Source organism: Scyliorhinus torazame, chromosome 12 (assembly GCF_047496885.1).
Source record: "Scyliorhinus torazame isolate Kashiwa2021f chromosome 12, sScyTor2.1, whole genome shotgun sequence".
NCBI classification, from domain to species: Eukaryota; Metazoa; Chordata; class Chondrichthyes; order Carcharhiniformes; family Scyliorhinidae; genus Scyliorhinus; species Scyliorhinus torazame.
Window position 1 is genome coordinate 105,195,185 of NC_092718.1, and position 20,101 is coordinate 105,215,285.

The 20,101-nt window shown below is 51.4% G+C and overlaps 1 protein-coding gene across 2 annotated transcripts in view; it reads left to right on the forward strand.

The window, feature by feature from the left end:
• cd79a (CD79a molecule, immunoglobulin-associated alpha) overlaps positions 1 to 17,384 on the forward strand; it is a 46,352-nt gene extending 28,968 nt beyond the window's left edge. The window contains exons 2-5 of one of the 2 annotated variants that reach the window (XM_072470199.1): positions 4,285 to 4,548; positions 11,709 to 11,824; positions 14,026 to 14,091; positions 17,165 to 17,384. In XM_072470199.1, the coding sequence (XP_072326300.1) occupies positions 4,285 to 4,548; positions 11,709 to 11,824; positions 14,026 to 14,091; positions 17,165 to 17,278 (560 nt within the window). In that variant the 3' untranslated portion in view covers positions 17,279 to 17,384. The remainder of the gene's footprint in view (positions 1 to 4,284; positions 4,549 to 11,708; positions 11,825 to 14,025; positions 14,092 to 17,164) is intronic. The other variant, XM_072470200.1, reaches the window with a different exon arrangement.
• Positions 17,385 to 20,101: the final 2,717 nt, after the last annotated feature.

A 20,101-nucleotide genomic window follows, 5' to 3' on the forward strand; every position in this document is an offset into this window, starting at 1 on the left:
CGGCGAGCTGCTTTTCCGGCGCAGCGCCACCGTTGGATCGTGCCCCATGTTTGTGATATGCAGCGAAGTACTGGCAAGTGAAAGTTAAAAACTTCAAAGACAGTTAAAAAAAAAGGGCTCTTAATGTTTTTCAATGGATTCAGTGAGATCTTAAATCATCAGCTGAAGTCATTATCAAAAATGTACCATTGAATAATAAAGTAAGTGAGATCGTGAGGACCAAACAGGTGCCACATTAAAGGTAAGTGAAAATGGTGGGTTGCGAAATTCGGCCGGCATGGGTTGTGAAGGTCGGCGGCCCTGAGTTGTGAAGTTTGGCCGCTGTGAGTCCCGAAGGATGGCTGGTTGGTAAAAATGAGCCCGGGCAAAAAAAATTTGAAAAACACTGGTGTAGAGGGAACTTTACTTTTATCTAATCCACGCTGTACCTGTCCTGGGTGTGTTTGATGGGGACAGTGTAGAGGGAGCTTTACTCTGTATCTAATCCCGTGCTGTACCTGTCCTGGGAGTGTTTGATGGGGACATGGGGACAGTGTAGAGGGAGCTTTACTCTGTATCTAATCCCGTGCTGTACCTGTCCTGGGAGTGTTTAATGGGGACAGTGTAGAGGGAGCTTTACTCTGTATCTAACACCGTGCTGCCCCTGTCCGGGGAGTGTTTGATGGAGACAGTGTAGCGGGAACTTTACTCTGTATCTAACCCCATGCTGTACCTGTCCTGGGAGTGTTTGATGGGGACAGTGTAGAGGGAGCTTTACTCTGTATCTCACCCCGTGCTGTACCTGTCCTGGGAGTGTTTGATGGAGACAGTGTAGAGGGAGCTTTACTCTGCATCCAACCCCATGCTGTACCTGTCCTGGGAGTGTTTGATGGGGACAGTGTAGAGGGAGCTTTACTCTGTATCAAGCCCCGTGCTGCACCTGTTCTGGGAGTGTTTGATGGGGACAGTGTAGAGGGAGCTTTACTCTGTATCTAACCACGTGCTGTACCTGTCCTGGGAGTGTTTGATGGGGGCAGTGTAGAGGGAGCTTTAGTCTGTATCTAACCCCGTGCTGTACCTGTCCTGGGAGTGTTTGATGGGGGGAGTGTAGAGGGAGCTTTACTCTGTATCAAGCCCCGTGCTGCACCTGTCCTGGGAGTGTTTGATGGGGTCAGTGTAGAGGAAGCTTTACTCTATATCAAATCCCGTGCTGTACCTGTACTGAAAGTGCTAGATGGGGACTGTGTAGAAGGAGTTTACTCTGCATCTAACCCCATGTTGTAGTGGCCCTGGGAGTATTTCATGGCATTATAACCCACACGACGCCTACGGGGATCGATAATTAGCCTTCCCATGAGGTTCATGTAATATGAGTTTCCCTGCTGAGGTGCCTGGGCCCATCAGCAGAATAATGGACTCTGTCATAAAAGCTGGCCCAGCTGGGAGCCGTGCAGAGTAGTCCCGGCCTGGACCTGGAGTGTACTGTGTTTACTTCGCAATAAAGTAAGTTTCTTTGGGCGACAGTGATGGTACAGTGGTTAGCACTGCTGCATCACGGCGCTGTGGACCCGGGCTCAATCTCGGCCCTGGGTCACTGTCCGTGTGGAGTTTGAACATTCTCCTTGTGTGGGCTTGGGTTTCACCCCTACGACCCAAAGATGTGCAGGATAGGTGAATTGGCCACCTGAAATTGCCCCTTCATTGTAAAACAACTGATTGGGTCGTCTGTGGCCAATAAATTGGTGATGAGGGTAAAAGTGGAGATACAGTTAGTGCTGCTAACTGTTGGATGCACCGTCATCTCCTATTTTACTGACAGAATAAGGTTTGCTCTGTTTCGGAAGTGCTGTACTTTTGGGAGACTTGATGTGTTTGATGAAAGTGAGGAACATTGGGCGCAATACGCAGCGCGCAAGCGCTACGTTTTCAGGGCCAATGCTATATGTGGTGTTGAGTGACAGACAGTAATACTCTTGGCTGCCGATGAGGCCCACACCTTCAGTGTGATAAAAAGCCTAATGTATCCCACAGCCCCAGACTCCAAGACATTCAAGGAGCTGGTAACACTTGTAGCGAACAGCTATGACCCCAAGCCGTCGGTCTTCAGGAAATGGTACCATTTCAACACGACAGAGGACCCCATGGGAGTCTGTACCCGAGTTCATAATGCGTTTGCAGAAACTTGCTGAATTTTGTCATTGCGCCCCGTCCCGTCCCGAGATGCAGCGTGTCCGATTGGTCTGTGGTGTGAACAATATGGCCATAAGCTTTTTACGCCTCTCGTTTTGGACTCCTCTGTGGCTACTAAAGATGGACACCTTGTTTGTAATTGGTCATGTAAAGGTCTTTGATCAATTACCCTATGACACAACTATTGGCAAAGTTGGAAGCGATTGTGTGGAAGGAACCTCAGCAGTGTGCCCCTGGGTTTTTTGAGAGGGAGAGTGCATGCATTGTTTTATTTTTAATTTAGAGTACTGAAAGCTCTTTTTTCCAGTTAAGGGGCAATTTAGCGTGGCCACATCTTTGGGTTGTGGGGCTCAGACTCACGCAGACATGGGAAGAATGTGCAAACTCCACACGGACTGTGACCCGGGGCCGGGATCGAACCCGGGTCCTCTGTGCCGTGAGGCAGCAGCGGTAACCACTGCACCATCATGCCATCCTGAGTGCATGATGTGGAGATGCCGGCGTTGGACTGGGGTGAGCACAGTACAAAGTCTTACAACACCAGGTTAAAGTCCAACAGGTTTGTTTCGATGTCACTAGCTTTCGGAGCGCTGCTCCTTCCTCCGAGACACGAGGAAGGAGCAGCGCTCCGAAAGCTAGTGATTTGAAACAAACCTGTTGGACTTTAACCTGGTGTTGTAAGACTTCATCCTGAGTGCAGACATTGTCGATGAGAAATTGTTTCCCATTCTGGACGAACGTCGTTCTCCATGCCCCTTCTCATTCTTGTATGTGTTACTGCCGCGGACCTACCTTCTTTACGTAGCCCCACTTCGATTTTGCTGTTCGATATAAACTGAGAGGTGTTGTAAAGAGTGAGGAGGATAGTTACAGTTTTGAGGAGGATGGAGGTGGATTGGTGAAATGGGCAGGCAGTGAACAGAGGGAAGTTGACACAATGAAGTGTAAACTGATTGTTGTACCCTTAATAACGATGCTAGAGAGTAAAACGGTGAAGAAGGCTTTAATAAGCTAAGAACTAGCCTGATGCCGAGACGGGTGCTTACTGGGTGCCGCCAGCAAGGCGGCCCCTTATATATGACTCCCAGGTGGGCGGAGCCGGAGGCGGAGTCCCCAGGGTTCCAAGCCCGGTCTTAAAGGGGACATCACCTTACATGATGATAAGGGTACAGTAATACAATAACCGTTCATCACACTGATAGACTTTTGGTGTGCTGAATGAGGAGAGACAATATAAAATGAATGATAAATTCTAAAGGAGGGTTCGGGAACTGAGATACCTGGGGATGTTTGTACACAAATCATCAAAGCTGGCAGGACCCAGCTGAGAAGCCCATTTGAACAAACAAACAGCAAACGGGAACCTTGGTTTGATTAATCGGGACACCAGTACGGCATCAAGGAAGTGACGTGAAACCTTTAAAAAACACCCGTTAGGCCTCATCTGGAGGATTGTGTCTGACTCTGGGCCTCGCACTTTAGGGAGGAGGTTGTGGGCTGGGGGGGGAGGAGGTTGTGGGCTGGCGGGGAGGAGGTTGTGGGCTGGAGGGGAGGAGGTTGTGGGCTTGGGGGGAGGACGTTGTGGGCTGGGGGGGGGGGGGGTGGGGGGGGGGGTGGGTGTTGCGAGAGGAGGTTCCCCAGAACGTTCCCAGGGATGAAGGAGTTCAGGTAATGTGGAGAGACTGGGAGAGGTTGGGATTGCTCCCCTTGGAGCAGAGAAGGTTCAGGGGGAGATTGAATCAAGATGTTCAAAATCACAAAGGGCTTGGATAGAATCAATAAGAAGAATATGTTTTCAATTGGCGGGAAAGAGGGTCGGTAGCCAGAGAGACACATATCGAGAAGAAGCTACAACGGAATCAGAGGGGGGGGGAGATGATTTTTACCCAGCGAGGTGTGGTCTGGAAGGTACTGCCTGAAAGAGAGGTGGCAGCAGATGCAAGAGGAAATTTCAAAGAGGGAATTGGATAAATGCTTGAAGGGGAACGTTGTACAGGGAAATGGGGATGCAGGTGGAGGGGAATGTGGGAATAATTGAGCCGGTGCAGCCGTGAGGCGTGAAGTAACCTCTTCTTATGCTGCCTGACTGTGCCCCGCTATGGTGCTGACCGGCAGTTCTTGTGTTCACAGTCGGTGCCCTGCGGATTAAGAATCCCTCCATGCGGGCTGAGATGGGGCGTCCATTCAAGCTGGAGTGTGACCTCAGCACCAAGGAGGCCGTGATCTGGAAGATGAGGCCCTACAATGCCTCGGCCTGGAAAACGCTGAACTCCGAGAACATTGTCTTCCAGGAAGTGAAGGAGGAGCACTTGGGAATTTACCGCTGTCAGCACATTGCCACCAACAGCAGCTCCTGTGATATCGGATTCCGGGTGTACAGTAAGTAACGTGATGCTTGATTTGAAGCTACGTGTTGAAGTTTGGAGAGAGTGTAAGGAGAATCCTGGGTGGGGCAGGTAACAGGGGAGGGGAGCCTGTTATAACCTGCCTACTTACCATTGGCTGGGGACTAATGACAACCCCACAATCCTGTGGGAGCTTCCCCAATGAGGGGGGCGGAGAAACCATTAGTAAACTCCTAGTATAAATAAAGCTGGCCAGTTCAGGAACCAGCAGGAAGGAGTGTGCAGCAAGGGAAGTTGCTGCTGCTGTTATATATATATGTTATTGTAAATAAATGTTACTACTTTGTATTCTTAAAACCCGTGCTGGATTCTTCGTGGCCCTCATAAAAGAGCCCTTAAGGACCAAACACCTTTTATTTATTCTTTCATGGGATGTGGGCTTTGCTGGCTAACCCCAGCATTCATTGTCCATCTGTAACTGACCTTGAGAAGGTGGTGGTTAGCCGCTATTTTGAACCGCTACGGTCTATGTGGTGCAGGTACACCCACAGTGCTGTTAGGGAGGAAGTTCCAGGATTTTGACCCAGTGACAGTTAAGGAATGACCAATATATTTTGAAGTCAGGATGATGAGTAACTTGGAGGGGAACGTCCAGGTGATGGTGTTCCCAGGTATGTGCTGCCCTTGTTCTTCTAGATGTTGGTGGTCATGGGTTTGGAAGGTGCTGTCAATGGATGTGATCGTGTGACGAGAAAAGGATGGAAGATCAGGATTGAGGGAGCAGCCATCATAATGCCAAGCTTAGGTTTCGAGAAGCTGGCCGATCTCCCCCTCATCCCTTTCGTTGATGACTACAGTGAGTGACTCATGCCCCTGTGAAACTCACTGTCACACACCCACCGCTCACCTCTTTTGGTGCCCACTCTCAGCCCATGTTCCCTGTGCCCTTCAGGCCAATCTTGCTAGCTCCCTGGTGAATGTTCATGCCCGATGCAAAGGAGTGGATGGGAAGTGGGTGGTGAGTGAGTGGAAGTGTGTGGGGTGAGAGGGGGTGGATGGGTGGAGAGAGGGTGGGGGATGGTGAGGAAGTGGGCGGGGGATCGTTGTGGAGTAGGTGGGGTGTGGCATGGGTTTGTGTGGGTGAGAATGGGTGGGGAGTTGATAGGGGTGGATGCGGAGTGGGTGGGGAGTGGGTGGGGATGGGTAGGGAGTGGGTGTGGAGTGAGAGGGGCATGGGTGGTTAGGGAGTGCATGGGACTGTGTGGGGGTGGGTGGGGCTGGGTGGGAAGGGGGTGGGGCATGTGGGGAATGGGTGGGGATTTAGTCGGGAGTTAGTGGCAGAATACGTGGGGGTGATTGATGTGGAGCGGATGGAAAATGGGTGAGGAATGGGTGGGGCTTGTGTACTGAGTGGGTGGGGAGTGGGTGCTGAGTGGCTGGGGAGTGGGTACTGTGTGGGTGGGGAGTGAGTGCTGAGTGGGTGGGGTGTGGGTGGGGGCTTGTGTGCTGAGTGGGTGGGGAGTGGGTGCTGAGTGGGTGGGGGCTTGTGTGCTGAGTGGGTGCGGAGTGGGTGCGGAGTGGGTGCTGAGTGGGTGCTGAGTGGGTGGGGAGTGGGTGCTGAGTGGGTGGGGAGTGGGTGGGGGCTTGTGTGCTGAGTGGGTGGGGAGTGGGTGCTGAGTGGGTGGGAGCTTGTGTGCTGAGTGGGTGCGGAGTGGGTGCGGAGTGGGTGCTGAGTGGGTGCTGAGTGGGTGCTGAGTGGGTGGGGAGTGGGTGCTGAGTGGGTGGGGAGTGGGTGGGGGCTTGTGTGCTGGGTGGATGGTGAGTGGGTGCTGAGTGGGTGCCCTAGGTGCTAGTTCCTGGGAGCATGGCCTGAAGGTCGGGCCTGAGAGGATTGGTTGTATTCCAGGGAATTGGAATCTGACTCAACTGTCGCTTCATTGGAGAGGATACGGCCCCCACGTGGTGTCCATCCCGGGCCAGTCAAGAGAAGCTGAGGGGGTTACACAGATGCACAGGAGGAGTTCATTCATCCCCTCCGGTCTGTTCATCCTCAAATTCCCCCCTCCAGCATGTCATCTAAATGGGGGAGAGATAGCAGAACTCAGAAGTACCCTGGTACATGATTCACAAATAATTATTTTGCAGGTACAAGTGATGAGGAAGGCAAATGAAATGTTGTTGTTTATTGCAAGGGGGAATGGAAAGTAGGGGTCTTTTGCCGTAGTTGTACAAGGCATTGGTGAGATCACATCTAGAACTTGGTATAGTTTCCTTATTTAGGAAAGGGTATAATTGCATTCAAAGACGCTCAGAGAAGGTTCATTCCACTGATAACTCAGATGAAGAGGGTATCCTCAGAGGAAAGATTGGACAGGCTGGACCTTTATCCAGTGGAGTTGAGAAGAGTGAGAGGCGATCTTATTGAAATACATTAGATCCTGAGAGGGACTGGACAGGGTGGAGACTGAAAAGATATTTCCCCTTGTGGGAGAGAGGGGGGGCCACAACTTAAGAATAAGGACTCTCACCCATTTAAGACAGAGTTGAAGACAATCACTTTCCTCTGAGAATGCCATGAGTCTTTGGCATCCTCCTCCCAAGAGGGACTGGGTCATGGAATATCATTAAGGTAGAGGTAGATAGATTCTTGGTTGGTGGGAAGGTGCTAGGTTAGGGGGTTGTGCAGGGCATTGGGGAGAATGAGGCGTCCAAGCCACAATCAGACCGAGCGTGATCTTATCGAAAGTTCTCCTACCTGGCTTACTCACTCTTCCAACTTCTTCCATCGGGTAGGAGATACAAAAGTCTGAGAACACGCACAAACAGACTCAAAAACAGCTTCTTCCCTGCTGTTACCAGACTCGTAAATGACCCTCTTACGGACTGACCTCATTAACACTACACCCCTCTTTTCTTCATCCGATGCCGGTGTTACATTGTGCACTTTGTGTTGCCCTATTATGTATTTTCTTTTATTTCCTTTTCTCGTCATGTACTTAATGATCTGTTGAGCTGCTCGCAGAAAAATACTTTTCACTGTACCTCGGTACAGGTGACAATAACCAAATCCAATCCAATCCAAATCCGAAAGGCGGAGCTGACTCGATTTGCCGAATGGCCAACTCATACCCCTAATTAGCAGATACCATCTTTTGCGTTTAGGATTGTTTCGCAATTTCATATCACGTCCGGTTCTCATTTTTAGGCTCTGCGGCATAGTTCTGAAGTCTCCAGCCAGCAGAGATAGTTGCTCATTAGCAACCACTGTCTTCTATACATTGTCAAATCAGCCCCTGAACAGTTTTGGTCCCCTCATCTAAGAACAAATACATTGACATTGGAGGCAGTCCGGAGAGGTTTTGCTTGATTGATGCTGGGTATGGAGGGATTTCCTTCTGGGGAGTGGTTAAATAGGTCGGGCCTGCACTAAATGGAATTTAGAAGAATGAGAGACATATCGGATTTTCAGGGGGCTTGACAGGGTAGATACTGAGAGGATGTTACTTCTTTTGGGAGAGTCTAGGACCAGAGGGCATAATCTCAGAGTAAGGGGTCGCCCATTTCAGACAGAGATGAGGAGGAATTTCTATTCTCAGAGGGTAGTGAATCTGTGGAATTCTTTACCGCAGAGAGCTGCAGAGGTTGGGTCGTTCGGTATGTTCAAGGCTGAGATAGACAGATTTTTAATCAGTGAGGGGCCGAAGGGTTATGGGGATAAGGTGGGAAGGTAGAGCTGATGATTATCACATCAGATCAGTCATTGAATGGTGGCGCAGACTCGATGGGCCGAATGGACTACTTCTGTTCCTGCATCTGTTCTTATAGCCCAGGGAATATGAGGCTCGCTGTGTTCTTTCTCCGGGTAATTTACCACTTGGGAGGGCAGACAGCATTCTGGTAAACTGATGTTGTATCAAATTAGGGATATCTTTCCGAAGGATGTCCAAGAGCTCACAGACCTGCCCAGTAGAGTTTAAAAAATAAGTTTTTATTAGTTTTACATTATTGCACAATGCGAAGGAGGCGACTCAAAAAAGAAAATGGGTGCACAAAAAGGAAAACAAACAAAAGGGAATGAAATTACACAACAAATGAATAAGTCTACACTCGACAATAATCTATGTACAGGTGTGGGGAGGGGGGGGCCCTACTATTGCGCCCCCAGTGGTCAGTTGTTGCAACCGTACTGTTTTAATAATGAACATACCAGGGGGCGCGTTTGGCGTCCACCTTGGCATTATTGTTGCAGTCACGATTGTGCGCATCCCCAGTGCTTGTCCCTTCTGGCTCCTGACTTGCCCTGTGTTTTAGAGGAGCAGGTCATCCGTGTAGAGTGAGACTCTATGCTCTCTATCTCGCTTTGAATGCTTCTCCACCCCTTCACTGATCAAAGAGTGATTGCCAGTGGCTCAATTGCCAGGGCAAATAGCAGTGGGGATCAAGGGCATCTCTGCCTTGTGCCTCTGTGCAGCCGGAGGTATGCAGAGTAGTGGTGTGTGTCCATACACTCTCCATGGGAGCACTATACAATAGTTTCACCCACAACATTGGCCCAAATCCAAACTATTCCAGTACCTCGTGAGGTACCTCCATTCGAGTCTGTCAAAGGCCTTCTCTGCTTCTCGGGAGACGATCACTTCTGGTGTCAGCCCAGTAGAGTTTAAAAAAAAATTAAAAAAAATTTTATTAAAGGTTTTCATAAAATATAATAACAAAATGAGAAAGAAAAAAGAACCCAACAGGGTTAAGTACAAAACACAATCTAAAAAAGCAACCCCCCAAACCCCTCCCCCCGTACCTAAATAATAAATTAACATTAACATTAACACAACAGGTGTATACACCCCCTCAGACCCTTCCAGTGTAAATAACAACCCCCCCACCCCCCGAGCTGCTGCTGCCATTGACCAATGTCTAGCATTCTGCCAGAAAGTTGCCACCGCCTAAAGAACCCTTGTACCGACCCTCTCAAGGCGAATTTCACCCTCTCCAATTTAATGAACCCTGCCATATCGCTGATCCAGGATACCACGCTTGGGGGCCTCGTATCTTTCCACTGAAGGAGAATCCTTCGCCGGGCTACCAGGGACGCAAAGGCCAGAATTCCGGCCTCGTTCGCCTCCTGCACTCCCGGCTTCTCTGCCACCCCAAATATTGCGAGCCCCCAGCCCGGTTTGACCCTGGATCCTACCACCCTCGACACCGTCCTCGCTACGCCCTTCCAAAATTCCTCCAGCGCTGGGCATGCCCAGAACATATGGGTGTGATTTGCTGGGCTCCCTGAGCACCTAACACACCTGTCCTCACCCCCAAAGAACCTGCTCATCCTTGTCCCGGTCATGTGTGCCCTGTGCAGCACTTTAAACTGTATGAGGCTGAGCCTCGCGCATGAAGAGGAAGAGTTCACCCTCCCTCGGGCATCTGCCCACGTCCCCTCTTCGATCTCCTCTCCCAACTCCTCCTCCCACTTACCTTTCAACTCCACCACCGAGGCCTCCTCCTCCTCCTGCATCATCTGGTAAGTTTCCGAGATCTTCCCCACTCCCGCCCACCCCCCCGAGAGCACCCTGTCCTGTACTGTGTGTGGCAGTAGCCGTGGGAATTCCACCACCTGCCGTCTGGCAAACACCCTTACCTGTAAGTACCTGAAGGTGTTCCCCGGGGGGAGCCCGTACTTCTCCTCCAGCTCACCCAAGCTCGCGAACTTCCCGTCCACAAACAGGTCCCCCAACCTTCGTATGCCTGCCCTGTGCCACCCCGAAAACCCTCCACCTGTTCTTCCTGGGGTGAACCGGTGGTTCCCCCGTAATGGGGTCCACGCCGAGGCCCTAACTTCCCCCCCTATGCCGCCTCCACTGCCCCCAAATTTTGAGGGCCGCCACCACCACAGGGCTCGTGGTATACCTCCTTGGAGGGAGTGGCAGCGGTGCCGTTGCCAGCGCCCCCAGACTCGTACCCACACAGGACACCGTCTCCAGCCTCTTCCATGCAGCCCCCTCCCCCTCCATCACCCACTTGCGCACCATTGTCGCATTGGCGGCCCAGTAGTACCCACAGAGGTTGGGCAGCGCCGACCCCCCCCCTATCTCTACTCCGCTCCAGGAACACCCTTCTCACCCTCGGAGTCCCTCGCGCCCACACAAACCCCATTATACTCCTGTTACCCCGCCTGAAAAAAGCCTTTGGGATAAACATGGGGAGGCACTGGAACAGGAACAAAAACCTTGGGAGCACCGTCATTTTGATTGACTGCACCCTACCCGCCAGGGACAGCGGCAACGCGTCCCACCTCTTGAACTCCTCCTCCATCAGCCTTGTAAAGTTAAGCCTATGCAGGGCCCCCAGCTCCTGGCCACCTGGACCCCCAAATATTTGAAACTCCTCTCCGCCCTTTTTAGTGGGAGCTCGCCAATCCCCCTCTCCTGGTCCCCTCGCTGAACTACGAACAGCTCGCTCTTCCCCACATTGAGCTTGTACCCCGAAAAGTCCCCGAATTCCCTAAGCATCCTCATTACCTCTGGCATTCCTCCCACCGTGTCCGCCACATACAGCAGCAGGTCGTCCGCATAAAGCGACACCCTATGCTCCTCCCCACCCCGCACCAACCCCCTCCAGTTCCTCGACTCTCTCAGTGCCATAGCCAGAGGTTCAATCGCCAGTGCGAAGAGCAGAGGGGACAGGGGACACCCCTGTCTCGTCACTCGGTGCAACCGAAAGTACTCGGACCTCCTCCTATTTGTGGCCACACTCGCCATCGGGACCTCGTACAACAGCCTAACCCACCTGACAAACCCTTCCCCAAACCCGAACCTCTTCAGCACCTCCCACAGGTACCCCCACTCTACCCTATCGAAGGCTTTCTCAGCGTCCATCGCCACCACTATCTCCGCCTCCCCCTCCCTCGCTGGAGCCCAGTCGAGTTAAAACGCAGCCTTACATTAGTCCAATTTGATTATTTCTTCTGTCTGACTATGAATTTTTAATTATCTCAATACCTGGTCCCGTCCCTACCACCCCAAGACTCTTAGTACTCTGATTGCTTCTGGCTTTTTACCATCATTTACTGTGATAGAAAAGGGGTTCAGATGTGGGATTGAATCTCCAGCCAGTACACAGTTCATGACTGCTGTCTCTCAAGAAAGCTAGCGCCTCATGCTGAACACTCTCTGTCCTTTCCTCATTTCCCTGGCTCAGGGTCATCGCAAAAGTTCTTCAACATCCGGGAATCTGTGAAGAATATCATCCTAATGGTGGAGGGCATCCTCCTGCTCATCCTGGTTGTGATCCCAGGGAGCATTCTGCTCCGAGAGGTGAGTGTTGTTCTTCACACACACTTCCAGTATCACAGACAGAGAGGCTGTGATGGGGAAACAAGCAATGAGATGATAATGTTCTTTCCCCCTGTCATGTGAGAGTACCTTTAAGAAATGGATGTTTAAGCAAAGTACCTTTGAGAAATGGAGCTGATCATATTACTGAAGTGATGTCAGAGGGTGGGGGGAGCTGAACTCACTTCTGCTTTTGGTTTCAGTTTGAGGAGAAAGCTGGGAGTGTCTGTGTGTTTTTGGCTGTGAGCTGCAGGAAGAAAAGCAAGGTGCTGGAGCTGAAGTCAACCAAGCTGATATATCTCTGCCATCCAACAGAAATTATATATTAACTGTGACCTGGTGTGTTACTGTTTTTATGAAGGTGAAGTCTTTTGGATGCGTAAAGAACCAGTTTGTAGGATTGGGTAGTGTTGTATTATTTTTGGGGTTATCTTTGAAGTAAGGGGTGTTAAGAGATCCAATGTTTATTTAAAAGGTTAATTTGAGTTCATGGAATAAACATTGTTTTGTTTCAAAAACCACGTGTCCATAATTGTAATACTACACCTGGGGAACAAGCCGTGTGCTTCAACAGCAACAATGCATTAAAGGGGGGGGGGTTGAACTCTATGATACATTTTGGGGTTCTGAAAACACCTCTCCCATAACACCCCCGACTACTCAATGACTCAGTGGTTGTGTGCATTAACCCACAAATAACACACAAACACAGGCAACACACACACAAACATAGGTGCACACTCACAAACAACACACACAATCAACAAACACACATACAGACAATCACTCACAAACAACACACAGATAAACACAGAGTGGCAAACATACATACAACACAGGCACAAACAAACACGCAGGTGCACAAATACACAAACAAACAGAAACACACACATACACAGATAAACACCCACATGCACACAGACAGACACACACCCAACACACAGACACACACACAAATAAACAACACACAAAGAATGCACACACAATCACACACAAACACACAATTGCATAGATACAAACACATAGACACACAGTCAGAAACAACACAGACACACAAACATACCGATACACACAACACAAACAACATACAGACACAATGGAGATACACACACAATCAGCACACAGTCATACACAAACACACACACAAACAACACACAGACACATGCAGAAACAGCGCACACACACTCTGAAGAGGGAGCATTAGTCTAATTCCATGCTGTATCTGCCCTGGGAGTGTTTGATGGGTCAGTGTAGAGAGAGCTTTACTCTGTATCTAACCCCGTGTTGTGCCTGTCCTGGGAGTGTTTGATGGGGACAGTGTAGAGGGAGCTTTACTGTGTATCTAACCCTGTGCTGTATGTGTCCTGGGAGTGTTTGATGGGGACAGTGTGGAGAGAGCTTTACTCTGTATCTAACCCCGTGCTGTACCTGTCCTGCGAGTGTTTGATGGGGACAGTGTAGAGGGAGCTTTACTCTGTATCTAACCCTGTGCTGTACGTGTCCTGGGAGTGTTTGATGGGGACAGTGTAGAGGGAGCTTTACTCTGTATCTAACCCCGTGCTGTACCTGTCCTGGGCGTGTTTGATGGGGACAGTGTAGAGGGAGCTTAACTCTGTCTAACTCCGTCCTCTACCAGTTCTGGGTGTGTTTGATGAGGACGGTGTAGCATCTAACCCCGTGCTGTACCTGTCCTGGGACTGTTTGATGGGGACAGTGTCGAGGGGGCTTTACTCTGTATCTAACCGCGTACTGTACCTGTCCAGGTAGTATTTGATGGGGAGTGTAGAGGAAGCTTTACTCTGTATCTAACCCCGTGTTGTACCTGTCCAAGGAATATTTGATGGGCACAGTGTAGAGGGAGCTTTACTCTGTATCTAACCCCATGTTGTATCCGTCCTGGTGGTGTTGGATGGGACAGTGTAGAGGGAGCTTTACTCTGTATCTAATCCCATGTGGTACCTGCCTTGGGAAGTGTTTAAGGGGACAGTGAATGTTTCCACACCTTGCTGTGTTGATTGTTTTTGAATTCAATTGAAAATCCTTTCTGTTAGAACAATTTTTGCATAAGCTTATTGAAACGGAGCAGTAACATCGCCCTCCCAGTGTGCATTAGGTCACTCGATATCCCCTCATGACAGCAGGCTGTCAGTAATGTCATCATTTGTCGATTTGTCTTTGGACAGAAGTCGCAGAAGAGTTTGAAGGAGAGGATTCAGCGTTACAAGGAAGAGAATGAGAATCTGTATGAGGTAAAAAAGCTGTCCGTCAGACAGACATCTGTCTATCTCTCTGTCTCCTGCAATTTGTGATCAGTCAGACGTCTGTCTATCTCTCTGTCTCCTGCACAATGTGACCAGACAGACATCTGTCTAACTCTCCGCCTCCTGCACAATGTGACCAGACAGATGCCTGTCTATCTCTCTGTCTCCTGCACAATGTAACCCGACAGACATCTGTCTAACTCTCCGCCTCCAGCACAATGTGACCAGACAGACGTCTGTCTATCTCTCTGTCTCCTGCACAATGTGACCACACAGACGTCTGTCTATCTCTCTGTCTCCCGCACAATGTGACCAGACAGACATCTGTCTAACTCTCCGCCTCCTGCACAATGTGACCAGACAGATGCCTGTCTATCTCTCTGTCTCCCGCACAATGTAACCCGACGTCTGTCTATCTCTCTGTCTCCTGCACAGTGTGACCAGACGTCTGTCTATCTCTCTGTCTCCCGCACAGTGTGACCAGACGTCTGTCTATCTCTCTGTCTCCTGCACAGTGTGACCAGACGTCTGTCTATCTCTCTGTCTCCTGCACAGTGTGACCAGACGTCTGTCTATCTCTCTGTCTCCCGCACAGTGTGACCAGACGTCTGTCTATCTCTCTGTCTCCCGCACAGTGTGACCAGACGTCTGTCTATCTCTCTGTCTCCCGCACAATGTAACCCGACGTCTGTCTATCTCTCTGTCTCCTGCACAATGTGATCAGACGTCTGTCTATCTCTCTGTCTCCCGCACAATGTGACCAGACGTCTGTCTAACTCTCCGTCTCCTGCACAATGTGACCAGACGTCTGTCTATCTCTCTGTCTCCCGCATAATGTAACCAGACGTCTGTCTATCTCTCTGTCTCCTGCACAATGTGACCAGACGTCTGTCTATCTCTCTGTCTCCTGCACAATGTGACCAGACGTCTGTCTATCTCTCTGTCTCCTGCACAATGTGACCAGACGTCTGTCTATCTCTCTGTCTCCCGCACAGTGTGATCAGACGTCTGTCTATCTCTCTGTCTCCTGCACAATGTGACCAGACAGATGCCTGTCTATCTCTCTGTCTCCTGCACAATGTGACCAGACGTCTGTCTATCTCTCTGTCTCCCGCACAATGTGACCAGACGTCTGTCTATCTCTCTGTCTCCCGCACAATGTAACCAGACGTCTGTCTATCTCTCTGTCTCCTGCACAATGTGACCAGACGTCTGTCTATCTCTCTGTCTCCTGCACAATGTGACCAGACGTCTGTCTATCTCTCTGTCTCCCGCACAATGTGACCAGACGTCTGTCTATCTCGCTGTCTCCCGCACAATGTGAGCAGGCAGATACTGTCTAGCATCCTGGCTCCTGCTCTGTGAGGTCAGCCAGTTTGTGTCCCCGCCCGAAAATACGCATCATTTATAAATTTGATAAAATTACATTTGAAAACATTTTTCTTTCAGTTAAAAGCGCCCAATTCTTTTTTTTCCCAATTAAGGGGCAATTTAGCGTGGCCAATGCACCTACCCTGCACATCTTTGGGTTGTGGGGGTGAAACCCATGCAGACACGGAGAGAATGTGCAAACTCCACATGGACAGTGACTCAGGGCCGGGATCGAACCCAGGTCCTCGGCGGCGTGAGGCAGCAGTGCTAACCACTGCGCCACCGTGCCACCCTCATTTGAAAACGTCTTAGTTGCCCCCGGGTCACTGACTGTGTAGAGTTTGCACATTTTCCTCGTGCCTGCGTGGGTCTCACCCCCACAATCCAAAGATATGCAGGTTAGGTGGATTGGCCATGCTAAATTGCCCATTCATTTGAAAAAAATAATTGAGTACTCTAAATTTATTTTAAAAATATAATGAAATTTTAAAAAAATCTTAGTTGCAACATTACAGGAAGTGGGATAGAAATGAATTGTTCTCCCATGCAGAAACCTCACTCTAAGCTTCTCCATTCCAGTTGCAATACCTCTGATCGGCACAGGTAGATAGTCTCCCTGCCAGTCCATCTGTGGGCACTCACACCTCGCGGATGGGACTCCCACCTGATGCCCCTGAATGTTCCCCCCTCTCCCCCGCCCTCAGGGTAAATGGTGAAGATCCCACACCACAATTGTAAGTGGAGAAGTGGCAATTCATCCCAGTGTTCCGAGGCCAACATATGTCACGGTCCATATCCCTCAAAATATACCTAATCGTGACCTCATCGCAGATCGTGGCATCTTGCTGGGCACATGTTGGCCACAGTGTTTCCAACATTACAACAGCAACTACCGTTCACAAGTAGCTCACTGGCTGGACAGTGACGTGTTACATCCTGCAAAGCACGAGAGAAAGGCATGTCTATTTGTTCCTCTCTGCTCTCTCTCTCTGCCCCAATTCCCATCTCTCTCTACTTTGTTGCTCTCTGTCTCACTCTCTCAATTCTCTATTATCTGTCTTCTTTCACCCTTTTTCTCTCTCTGCATCTTTGTATCTGTTTTCTCTCTTTCTCTGTCCCTCCTTTTCTCTCTGTGCCTCACTCTGTCTCCCTCTGTCCCTCTCCCACTGTGTTCCTGTGCACTTCACTGTCTGTCTTTCTCTCTCTCGATCCCCTTCTCTCTCTGCCCCTCACACCATCTCTCTCTCGATCCCTCTCACTCATCTTTCTCTCTCTGAAAGTCCCTTTGTGTCTCTCCCCTTCACTCTGTCTCTCTCTATCCCCTTCTGATTCTCTATCTCTATCCTTTTCTCTTCCTCGATTCTTCTCTTTCTGTCTCTCTGACACGCTGTCTCTCTCTCTCTCTCCCTTTCTATTTCTCTCTATATCCCTTTCTCTGCCACTGTCTCTTGCTCTCTATCCCTCTCTATCTGTCCCTTGCTCTCTCTGTCTCCCTTTCTCTACCCTTTCGCTCTCTGTCTCTCTCTCCCTATCCCTTGCTATATCTCTCTCTCCTCCTCTCTGTCATTGTTGCTCTCTATCTCTCTTTCCCTTTCTCTCTCTCCAATCCTCCCCCTCTCTATCAATACACCTCCTTATTTCCCGCAGCCTCTTTCTCCAGCCTCGCTCACAATCTCTATCTTTCCTGCAGGGTCTGAACCAGGCAGATCAGTCAACCTATGAGGACATCACACGGGGTCAGCAGTGCATGTACCAGGATGTGGCCAACTACAGGCTGAGTGACTGTCAGCTGGAGCAGCCCTGAACCCTGGAGGAAAGGGCCACCTCACCATTACTGACCAACACCAGCAGGTGGCTCTGTAACAGCGTCAACCCAGACAGCAAGGGGCAGCAGCTAGGGGAGGGGAACAGGAGGGGAGAGGGTAGGGGAGGGGAGGGGGAGAAGAGAGTGAGAGGAAGAGAGGGGAGGGAGAGGAGAGGGAGGGAGAGGAGAGGGAGGGGAGAGGGAGGGGAGAGGGGGGAGTGGTTGGAGGGGAGGGGGATAGAGGGGAGTAGGGGGAAGGAAGGGGGAGGGAATGGTAGGGGAGGAGGAGAGGGTGAAAGAGGGGGAGAGGAAGGGTGAATGCTGAATGAGGGAGGCGAAAATAAGTGATAGCATGCAGAAGAGGGAGGGGGAAGAAAGGACAGGTGAAAGGGGATGTTGAGGGGGGGGGAGATGGAGGGAAGAGAAGATGGGGGAGGGAGAGGAGAGGGAGTGGAGAGGAGAAGAGGGAGGGAGAGAGAGAAGAAAGGGTGGGGGAGAGCAAGGAAAGGGAGGGGAGGGGGATGGTGATGGAGGCAGGGAGATGGAAAGGGGAGGAGGTGGGTGTGGGTGGGGACAGAGTGGGGAAGGGGTGGGGAGGGTCAGGGAAAGGATGGGGAGGGGTAGGGAAAGGGTGGGGGGGGGGAGGGGTGGGGGGGTAGGGAAGGGATGAGGAGGGGGAGAGGGTGGAGAGGAGGGGAGTGCAGGGGGAGTGAGGTATGGGGGCGGAGTGTGAGGGAAAAAGCAGTGAGGAGTGAGGGGTTGGGAATTGAGGGGATGCAGGGGTGTGAGTGGGAGGCGGAGTTGAGGGGGATGCAGGGAGGGTTAGTGAGGAAAGAAGGGGTGGTTGGGGAGAGTGGGGGAAAGGGAATGGATGAAGTGAGAATGAGAGGGTAGGCTGTCGGAGGAGGGAGAGGAGAGTGATGGGGAAAGGGTGAGTGGATAGGAATGAGGAGAAGGCAATGAGGAGGAGGGGGGAAGACTGGGGGAGGGGAGTGAAAGGAGTCCCTGCACTGTTGCTGAATAAACCAATTTCTCTCTGAGCCAGCTCTCTCTGAACATTTTGTCACAGTAAACATTTACATTATGTCACCACCATCACTTTCTACCTCTGCAGTGATGCACCAGCTGACATGGGACCTCTCCAGCCGGGGCTGCTCAACTGTGTCGGGCATCGGTGCTTTGCTTCTTTTCTGAGTCGAAGAAAGGGAGGCATTTGCATTGCAGAGACAGGCTTCTGATGCTTCAGAATAATAATCTTTGCAGTCACAAGTAGGCTTACATTAACACTGTGAAAAGCCCCTACTCGCCACATCTCGGCACCTGTTTGGGTACACTGAGGGAGAATTCAGAATGTCCAATTCACTTAACCTGCACGTTTTTCGGGACTTTGTGGGAGGAAACCGGAGCACCCGGAGGAAACTGGGGAGAACGTGCAGATTCCGCACAAACAGGGACCGACGCCGGGTATCGAACCCGGGTCCCCATCTAACACCACTCCAGGGCACTGAGGTGCCCAAATCCTGAAAGAGCAACCTTCTCCATCACAGAACCCCCCCCCCCCCATTCACAGACCCACCTCCCATTCACAGGCCCACACAGACCCACCCCCCATTCACAGACCCACCCCCCATTCACAGAGCCACCCCCCCATTCACAGACCCACACAGACCCCCCCATTCACAGACCCCCACAGACCCACCCCCCCATTCACAGACACCCCCCCCATTCACAGACCCACCCCCCCATTCACAGACCCACACCGACCTACCCCCCATTCACAGACCCACCCCCATTCACAGACCCACCCTCATTCACAGACCCACACAGACGACCCCCAATTCACAGACCCACCCCCCATTCACAGACCCCCACAGACCCACCCTCCATTCACAGACCCCCACAGACCCACCCCCCATTCACAGACCCACACAGACTCCCCCCCATTCGCAGACCCACCCCCCCATTCACAAACCCCCACAGACCCACCCCCCATTCACAGACCCACACAGACCCCCCCATTCACAGACCCACCCCCCCATTCACAGACCCCCACAGACCCACCCCCCCATTCACAGACCCACCCCCCATTCACAGACCCACCCCCCATTCACAGACCCACCCCAGTTCACAGACCCACCCCCCATTCACAGACCCCCCCCATTCACAGATCCACCCCCCATTCACAGGCCCACACAGACCCACCCCCCATTCACAGACCCACCCCCCATTCACAGACCCACCCCCCATTCACAGACCCACCCCCATTCACAGACCCACCCCCCATTCACAGACCCCCACAGACCCACCCCCCCATTCACAGACCCACCCCCATTCACAGACCCACCCCCCATTCACAGACCCCCACAGACCCCCCCCCATTCACAGACCCACCCCCCATTCACAGACCCCCACAGACCCCCCCCACATTCACAGGCCCACCCCCATTCACAGACCAACCCCCACATTCACAGACCCCCACAGACGACCCCCACATTCACAGTCCCCTCACTGACCAACCCCCACATTCACAGACCAACCCCCACATTCACAGTCCCCTCACTGACCAACCCCCACATTCACAGACCTCCACAGACCAACCCCCACATTCACAGACCCCTCACTGACCAACCCCCACATTCACAGACCCCTCACTGACCAACCCCCACATTCACAGACCCCCACAGACCAGCCCCCACATTCACAGACCCCTCACTGACCAACCCCCACATTCACAGACCAACCCCCACATTCACAGACCCCTCACAGACCAACCCCCACATTCACAGACCAATCCCCACATTCACAGACCAACCCCCACATTCA